The sequence below is a fragment of the Lolium rigidum genome, chromosome 7, assembly GCF_022539505.1.
Source record: "Lolium rigidum isolate FL_2022 chromosome 7, APGP_CSIRO_Lrig_0.1, whole genome shotgun sequence".
Lineage (NCBI taxonomy): Eukaryota > Viridiplantae > Streptophyta > Magnoliopsida > Poales > Poaceae > Lolium > Lolium rigidum.
In genome coordinates, this window is record NC_061514.1 from 48,843,264 (window position 1) to 48,852,893 (window position 9,630).

At 45.6% G+C, this 9,630-nt stretch overlaps 2 protein-coding genes across 2 annotated transcripts; both read right to left on the reverse strand.

The window, feature by feature from the left end:
* Positions 1-3,868: 3,868 nt before the first annotated feature.
* On the reverse strand, positions 3,869-5,053 carry LOC124671304. Its single transcript, XM_047207695.1, has one exon. It carries the CDS (start codon positions 5,051-5,053, stop codon positions 3,869-3,871), a length of 1,185 nt encoding a protein of 394 aa, XP_047063651.1.
* A 1,660-nt stretch (positions 5,054-6,713) lies between these two features.
* Positions 6,714-7,825, reverse strand: LOC124671305 (BTB/POZ and MATH domain-containing protein 2-like). Its single transcript, XM_047207696.1, has 2 exons — positions 7,632-7,825; positions 6,714-7,428 (listed from the first exon to the last, which is right to left on the reverse strand). Exons 1-2 carry the CDS (start codon positions 7,823-7,825, stop codon positions 6,714-6,716), a joined length of 909 nt encoding a protein of 302 aa, XP_047063652.1.
* Between the last annotated feature and the right edge of the window lie 1,805 nt (positions 7,826-9,630).

Sequence of the window (9,630 nt, forward strand, 5' to 3'; positions counted from 1 at the left end):
TGACGGTGGTTTATCAATTCTTCAAAATACCGATGATACTATTTTTTTATGGACCATGATCTTGAAAAAGCTCGCAACCTAAAATTGATTTTGGCGGCCTTCGAGCAACTTTCGGGTCTAAAGATTAATTTTCATAAAAGTGAATTGTTTTGTTTCGGTGATGCTCAAGATGAGGAAACTCTTTATGCGGAGTTGTTTCGTTGTGGGTAAGGCCAATTTCCTATTCGTTATTTGGGGATTCGGATTCATTATCGGAAACTTACAAATGCTGAATGGAAAATAGTTGAGAAAAGACTTTAAAAACGTCTTAGTAGTTGGAATGGTAAATTGTTGTCCCTTGAAGGAAGATTTATACTCATTAATTATGTACTGACAAATATGATACTGTGTATGATATATTTATTTCTTTTGCGAAAAGGAATCCTTCACAAACTTGATTATTATAGATCCAAATTCTTTTGGCAAGGGAACAGTGAGAAAAAAAATCGACTGGTTAAATGAAGTACATTTTGTAGACCCAAAGACCAAGGTGAGCTTGGAGTTCATGATCTTGAGGTCAATAACTCAGCTTTACTAGGTAAATGGTTGTTTGAGCTCCTTACTCGAGGATGGGGTATGTCAAACTATTCTGAGACAAAATTATATTGGCACCTATTTCTAGGCTGGGCTAATGGCCTCGAAGAAATTCTTCTTTCGCCGTGGTACTTTTTTTTATTAATGATGAAACACAGATACAGTTTTGGGAGGATATTTGGTTAGGCAACGTCCCCTTTGTAAACAGTATCTTGCTTTGTATAGTATTTTTCGTCGCAAAAGTGATACCATTGCTACAGTAATGGCTACCTCACCTCCGAATGTGACGTTCATACGGGATTTGATGGGTCCAAGGCTAGTTGCATGTAACTCCTGACTAGTTCGTTTGGAGGATATCTAACTATCGAATGCACCAGATGAGTTTCGATGGAATCCACGTGTTAATGGCGCTTTCTCGGTAGATTCCCTTTACAAAGCAATCCTTCAATCAGATACACCAGTTGATAATAACAAGAAAATTTGGAAGACGAAAATACCGTTAAAAAATAAAAAAATTTGGATTGTATCTTCGTCGTGGGGTTATACTCACCAAAGACAATCTTTTTGAACCGAACCGGCATGGAAGTCCTCGGTGTGTTTTCTGTCAACAAGATGAGACTATTAAACACTTGTTCTTCCGGTATCGGTTTGCTAGATCTATATGGTCGATCATCCAAGTAGCTTCCAGCCTTTATCCTCTGACTAGTGTTACCATTGTTTTTGGCAATTGCGTTCATGGTATCGATGTAAGGTTTCAAAGACTTTTTAGGATGGGTGCGCTTGCAGTTATCTGTGCGCTATGTCTATGTAGAAATGATAAAATATTTAACAACAAAAATTATTCTTTCTTTTGCAGATTATCTACAGATATACCGGTATTCTCCGTTTGTGGTCGTCTCTTCAGCGGGTGGGGAATCGCGACCTCTTTATGGAGGTCTGCACACGATTGGAGGCTATAGCGAGGGATACTTTTTTACCTACATAGGTGGCCGCATAACCTGCGGATTGGAGCTCCACCTATTTCATATGTGTTTTACATTTTCTCGTTTCGACATGTATTTCACCTTTTGTTTCTTTTTTATACTTAGACTTTTAAACAGCTGTGCATCCTAGTTATGAAGAAATTGGGTGTAATCGTTTATTCAAGTAATAAAAGCTTCTATTATCGAAAAAAGCAACACATGAAGAATAGCTCTACCGCAGTACTGAATCAGCGAAGTTTCAGTCTAACAGAAACAACTTGGCTCAAGGTTGTTGGATGCATAATGCTTGGTGCAGAGTTACAAAATAAATTTAGTTAGTTTTTTATTCGATCAAGGAGCATAGCCCCAGCCTACATAGCTTTCTTCTTTATTAAATTATTCGTAATGCCTTACAAGGAGAATACAAAGATCAATCTCGAAACCTACTTCCTAGCGACAACTCGCTATACCTACGATGAAGGGGGACCATGAAAAAGGCCATACTCCTTAACGGTACACCAACACACATCATCCAAAAAGAAAAACCCTGAGGGTGTGCCATTGCACACGTCACGTCGCAGAGTTCGCAACCGTCATTTATCTCGAACCCATCTTCAAGCGAGATTAACGTATTGACCGTGCCAGGTCTGCCGTCAATGTCACCATAACACCAAACAACTCCATCATCCTCGCCCGTCTTCGATACCCCGCAGCTCCACGCCGCTGAGAATCATCGACGACAACGTGGTAGATGAACACCACTCCACCAAAAACCACCTCCATCCAGCCGTTGCTCCAAAAACGATGCCCCACGAGGTAGCACGATGCTGGAAGCACCGTCATCATCCGATCCTGGCTGGATCTAGGGTTCCCCCCGGAGCAGCACGAGTGAGTTCCCGCGGACTGTGACGGCGATGCCTTCAAGAAGGAAGCGACGCTTAACGCTGCCATCGCCCGCCAATCTTGACACGGTTTTCACCGACAGCCGCGAGTCCCCAACTCGGCGAGAGCAAACGGAGAGGCCAGCAAAGATGATGCCTTCGCAGGGGAACGACGCCAATAGCCGCCGCCATCATCCGCCAAGAACGAAGTCAAGGCTCGGTGTTCACCGGTGGCCCCTTCGCCGCTAGCTAGTTGTCGACTAGATCTTCATCGCCGGGGTAGAGGGATCTCGTGATCCGCCACCCCAGCCACCAGCCGACCTCCTCCGGCGAAGAAGAAGGCCGCCTCCACCGTCGAACCCAAGGCTGCTCCCCGGGCGACCTCGTACCGCGGGATAAGCCCAAGATCATCACCCCTCACCGGCGAGAGGCGGGGGGAATGGCACTGTCCGCCACCACCAGCCACCATTGGCGTGCCGCCGATGGGAGGCGGGGAGGCCGCAGCACAGGCTCTGGCCACCGTCCCCGTCCATCCATGCGGGAGGCGGGAGGGCCGCCGCCGCTGCGCGTGAGAAACTCCCTGGCCGCCGTCCCCGCCGCGCCACGAGGGAAGGCCCCCGCCGCCGCCACGCCCCGAGATCTTTGCTCCGGCGGCGCTGCCGGCGGCGGCGGCGGGAGGCAGCTAGGGTTGGGAGGGTTGGGGGTGCGGGAGGGTTAATTATCTTGAAACCATATCTAGTTAACTGGATGTGCATGGTAATATTTGACCTTGTATTGTGTCAGCAATCGCATCCCATATAGTAGAGCAAATGATGTTCGGAGTAGTAGAAGAAGAGCAAGCTGCCCTGATAGTTAAGCAACAAAGAAACAGTAGGAACTCTTTACTCTGTCTAAAAAAATTAATGTTACTTGGAAATGTCGACTTGTGTTTTTTGAAAGAAGAAGGCCAGATAAACAAAGCGTTTACAGCTAAATCATTTTTATCAAAGCAAAAGTTGTTTACACCCAAATCATATTTATCAAATACCACTTAGAATTTTTTGTGCCTTAGTGGCGAGGCGCCATGCTCTTTCCCTTGGATAGACGAATGCCTTCTCCCTTGATGCATTGAGAAGTTTGAATATTCACATGCATTATGTTTATATGCTCGATAGAAAAGAATTTTGTTGGCAAAGTTTAGAGGGTTCCACCACGGCCAGGTACCAATAACTAAAGAAAAGTTATTTACTACGTATATGAGTACAGTACGTATATGCAGACAATAAAGACGTCTAGTTTTCAGCAAAAGTGACTCGATCGAATGCTTGGTGCAGAGTTACAAAATAAGTTCAGCACTAAAGAACAGTAGGAAATGCTGCAAAAAAAAAACAGTACGAAATCTTTAATCTGACTATAAAAATGTAGTTACTCGAATTGTCGACTTGTGTTAGGAACCAGATCGAGTGGCCTCGATCATATATCTGAGTTGAGCCAAGCGGATTCCTGGAACTCTTGGAGACGGGCGAGCGAGCTGACCTTGGGGAGCCAGGACGAGAGGTCTTGCCGGCGGAGCCACCCTTGGAGCGAAGCTATCGGAGAGAAGGGCAAGGGGGACTGTTGCTGGGCGATCCGAGACCGTAACTCCTGGAGACTCTGTTGGATATGGAGCCGACTGAACGTGGGTGGCCAGCGCTGGTCTTGGCTCGCGTTGTCGCCCTCGAGTTTTCTGATTAGGAAGACGAGAAGCCCAAACGTGGAGAAGAACCCCACGACGATGCCGACTTGGACCAAGTCGACATGGTTCCCCAAACGGCGGAACGACGAGGCCACCTTCGTCCCGAACCGGCTCAGGCCACGCCGGAGCTGCGCCCCCAGCAGGATGAGGCTCCGATGAGCTTGCGTCGCGCACAGGGTCAGGAACCGTGTCACACTCGACGGCAGCTTCTGCTCCAGTATGTCCACCATTACCAGCGGGCAGGTCTCCACCAGGTGAGCGAATCCCTCCGTCTCCCTGACGGCGGAGAGCACGCTCTTGGTGGACACGAACCCGATGCAGGCGTTCTTGAGCTTCACACGGTGGTGCTGCTCCGCCAGGGCCAGCGTGGTCGCCACGGACTCCACGTCGATGCTCTGGCACAGCTTCCACTCGCACGCCGCCATCAGGCGGTACATCCCGTACCGGTCCGCCGCGACCAGCAGGTGCTGCAGCGGCGCGACGCCGTCGGCGCCGTCGGGCAGCGCGCCCGTGCACGCGAAGTGCAGGAGCGCCTCGAAGATGGCGGGCTCCATGTCGTCGATCTCGACGTGTCGCGTGGAGGTCTCCTTCATCGGGCCGAAGAGCTCCGCCGCGAACACCGGCGACCCCGCGGCCAGCACGCGCCTGTCGGCGCGGAACTGACGGTCACCCACGGTGAAAGTCACGTCCGCGCCGTCGTGCTCCTCCAGCATGGCCGCCAAGCCTTGGTGCGGGTTGGTCAAACCCGCCGCCGCTGCCTCGCCGTTGCCCGAGAGGAACCGCTTCGTGGACAGTCTCAGCCACGTCCATCTCAGGGAACGCTTCACCCGGGAGAGACCCAAGTTCTCCATGGACAGGGATGGGGAGCGGAGGGGCACATGGAGGCGTACGTTTTCGACGAGTTTGACGAGATCGATCTCCATTGCCAAGGCTGGAGCGACAAACTAAGGGGGAGATCTCCGCGCGTTCTACAAGTGTAGTACTCCGTATTAATTGACACAAGAGATCTAGTAATGGGGTCCCTTAAAAAGAATACGTACGTACCCTATATACATGCTTCGCATATTGAGTTATCGCGATCTATCCGGTAGACTTGTACAACAAGTCCTAAACAAAAATGAATTTTAGATCAACTTGTAATACAAGTCAATCACATGAATTAGGGTTCTATTTGGAGAAAAAACTTGAAGTACTATTTTGGTTAACAAAATACGAGATATATTTTATAAAAATTGTACCATTGGAATCTTCTTTTGAATCACGAATCCAATGGAGTGGAGTATTATTTGTTGCATATCTCACATATTTTCTGGACTAAATTAATAGCCGATTATTTGTAGCTATCTTGATAACATATATTTTCTTGACTCCCAATACACCAACATAGCACCTAGGAAACAACATCTTCTACCTCTGTTTCCATTTAATCGATGCACAGCACATACATACTAATCGCTAGTGTTACCCAACTCTCATGCAATTAAATCCGATCGGGATAATCTACGATAACCCCCCCCCAATTGATGTTAAGTGAGCTCACAGGCCCCGCCGATGTCTCTGACATGTGGGGTTTAGGTGACCTGGGGGGTTATAAGGAATTCCCCCGAAAATAATTCGAAAAAATAGATAAAAGGAGGGAGTGAATAAATAGATAAAAAAGTTGATAAAAAATGGCACCGCTACCCTTTAATGCCGGTTCGTGTTACGAATCGGTATCAAAGGTCTCCAACCCCGCGGGCTCCTCCGTACCCACGTGGAGGCACCTTTAGTACCGATCCGTAAGGAACCGGTACCAAATGGGGGGAGGCTTTAGTCCTGAATTTTTAGTACCGGTTCTAAACCGGTACTAAAAGCCCTCTGGAACCGGTACTAAAGTCCGTTTTTCTACTAATGTTTGCACTTCTCTTGTTTTCTCCTAATACACGAATAGAACATCTAGCAAGTAGATGGCAGCTAGTTAGTTAGCTAGAAACACACAAGGCGCATATATAGAACAACACATAGTAAAAACGAAATTTCAACATGAAGATCTCAATCATATTGATGAAAACTTAGCATCCACGATCTCCTCGAAGAGGTACTCTGAAACACACAAGGCCATCATTGGCACATGGAGCCAATACTATAGTAGGCGCAAATAGCCAAGGGCGACAAACAGATTCATTACAGGTGGTAAATATAGAGTTGGATTGGATTTGTGATAAGATGATGTCATTAACATGCACAATGGAGGAAACACTGGTGCACTACTAATACAGGCAGTCATTGCTATAAATCAAGCGGGCTTGACAAAACACTTTAAACACGTACATAATAACGACGTCAGTTAAGCAAAATGTCTGAAATTAAATACGGCCCCCTTGTCAAATGGGGGCCTAAAAAATAGATATAGTGTCATGATGTGTTAAAATCATATGTTGCAAATGTACTACTGTGAGCCAAAACCGGGGCAGCTAATCTTTTCTCACTTTGGGCTGCTTTTGTTTTGGATCAAACTTCAACTTAGGTTTATACTACTAAGTTTATTTTTTCCAGTCTATCTTGACTTCTTGAGTGGTGTAAAATGACAAGTTTATCAGTGGCTCAGGAACGTCGAGCCCTTTTGACAACTCTACCCGTAGCGACAGCAGCCTTGTCTATAATCTCATCTAGAATCGCAGGGCAGCTCAATATCAGGTGCCTGAAATCTTCGGTTTCCCGGATTTGAGCGAGCACACCTTGTGAGGACACGAATCCAAGGCAAGCATTCTTGAGCTGCATGCAGTGATGCTGTTCTGCTAAGGCAAGTGTGCTTGCAACTATATGCACGTCAATACTTTGGCATAGCTTCCCTTCGCACATCGCGCTTAGCCTATCCAGTCCATACCGATCGGCGGCGACAAACAGGTGCTGCAATGGTGCGTCCTTATCAACGCCGCAACCATTAGGGAAGTCATCTGTGTAGATAAAACGAAGAAGCGCCCCGAAGATGGCGGGCTCCATGTCATCGATCTTGATGTGCCGAGTAGCATTCTCCTCCATATCACTAAAGAGCTCCGCCTTGAATACCGGCGATCGCACGGCCAGCATGCACCTATGGGCATGGAACTGCTGGTCGCCGACGCTGAATGTCACGTCAGTGCTTTCCTCATCCTTCATCATCTCCACCAACTGATTGTGCAGGTTCGATTGGGGTACTGCGACGGAGCTTACATCTTGCGTGTGATGCGTCATGACTGTCAAAACACACCTGATTGTGAAGCGGCCATCGTCAAGAGGCAGATGCTGCTTCTTCCCCGGCATGGACTTTGGGAAAAACCTAGTGTATCCGTGACAAGAGCCTGCACGCTCAAAGGTTACTAGTACCGGGTACCTCTGCACTGTTGTATTGCCATCTTTATCAAGTAGACTCCAGACGACGGTAGCTCTCACCCCTGGTTCTCCTCTGCATAAACAGTTAAACACACGAAGACCGAGCAGTAGAGGAGATCATCGTCATCCCTATCTCCGTCAGGATAGAACCTGATATTCCAGTCGTAGCCGTCGGCGCTGAACGTGCTGGAGCAGATGTACTCGCCGATGCCCATGCCGTCGAGTTCCCAGTAATTGGTGATCTCGAAATTGTGCGCCACGGTGACAGTGTTTGTCAGGGATCTCGACGACGTCTCCGACAGGTACTGGCCGTGGTTATCCGAAGAGGCCGAGCTGCTGGCCATGGCTATCAAAGGCAAGAGTAGCAAGCTCTCTCGCTTAAGGACTCGCGTGGTTTGATGTGCAAGACCTTCACATTATGTCCGCTCGTAGCCGTGGTATATATACACGGAGGAGTTGTTGTAACAGGGGCCGGGAATCCGATACATACAGGGATACTAAACCTGAATCGTAATTGATCGGTGCGGGCTTTCGTCGAGTTGAGAGTTTGAGACCGGACATCAGACATTTATTTCTCTTTCGCGAGTAATAAGGTGCGGTCTCAAAGGCATACTCCGATACAAGTTTAAATTTGACTTGATGAATGGACATACTATTTCTTAGTAAATGGCTGTTTAAACTTAACAGAACAAATGTCTACTTAGTAAATGGTTGTTTAAACTTCTATCGGAGAAGGGTATGTGGCAGCAACTGCTATGTAACAAATATTAAAAAAAAATAAAACACTAGCACAAGTAGAAGTGAAACCGAATGACTCTTCTTTTTGGAAAGGCCTTATGCATGTTAAGGATAATTTCTTCAAGAGAGGATATTTTAAAGTTGGAGATGGAACAACTGTGAGGTTATGAAAAGATGTTTGGATGGAAGAATTGCCTCTATCTCATCAATATCCGACACTTTATAATATTGTTCAACATAAAAATGTGCTAGTATCGTCTGTGTTTGCTACTGAACCTATTAGTATTTCTTTTAGAAGATGGTTGAATGATAATAAGTGGTTACAATGGATATATTTATGCCATCGCCTAATTACAATAAATTTAACAACTGAATCGGATAAGTTTGTTTGCAAACTTACTGATTAGAGTTTATTTTCAGTTAAATCTATGTATCTTGACTTAATGAATGGACTTGCTATTTCTCCGTGTAGGTATCTATAGAAACTAAAGATCCCTCTTAACTAAGGATAACTTAGCTAAACGAAAGTGAAATGGATATCAAAAGTGTTGTTTTTGTGATTCCACTGAAACGGTCAATCATTTGTTCATTGCTTGTCATTTTGCGAAGGTTATTTGGCGCATGATCTATCTAACCTGTAATATTCCTCCACCGGCTAATATTACTAATATATTTTGTAGATGGCTTAATGGAGTACGGAAGAATAATAAACATAAAACTCGAATTGGAGAATCTGCTCTTTGTTGGGCGATCTGGAGGAGTAGGAATGATATTATTTTTAACAAACAAACCGAAACTAACTTTTTGCAGGTTATCCGTGAAGGAGATATGCCCTAGAGGCAATAATAAAGTGGTTATTATTTATATCTTTATGTTTATGATAAATGTTTATATATCATGCTATAATTGTATTAACCGAAACATTAGTACATGTGTGATATGTAGACAACAAAGAAGTCCCTAGTATGCCTCTTAAACTAGCTTGTTGATTAATGGATGATTAGTTTCATAATCATGAACATTGGATGTTATTAATAACAAGGTTATATCATTATATGAATGATGTAATGGACACACCCAATTAAGCGTAGCATAAGATCTCGTCATTAAGTTATTTGCTATAAGCTTTCGATACATAGTTACCTAGTCCTTATGACCATGAGATCATGTAAATCACTTATACCGGAAAGGTACTTTGATTACATCAAACGCCACTGCGTAAATGGGTGGTTATAAAGGTGGGATTAAGTATCCGGAAAGTATGAGTTGAGGCATATGGATCAACGAGTGGGATTTGTCCATCCCGATGACGGATAGATATACTACGGGCCCTCTCGGTGGAATGTCGTCTAATGTCTTGCAAGCATATGAATAAGTTCATAAGAGACCACATACCACGGTACGAGTAAAG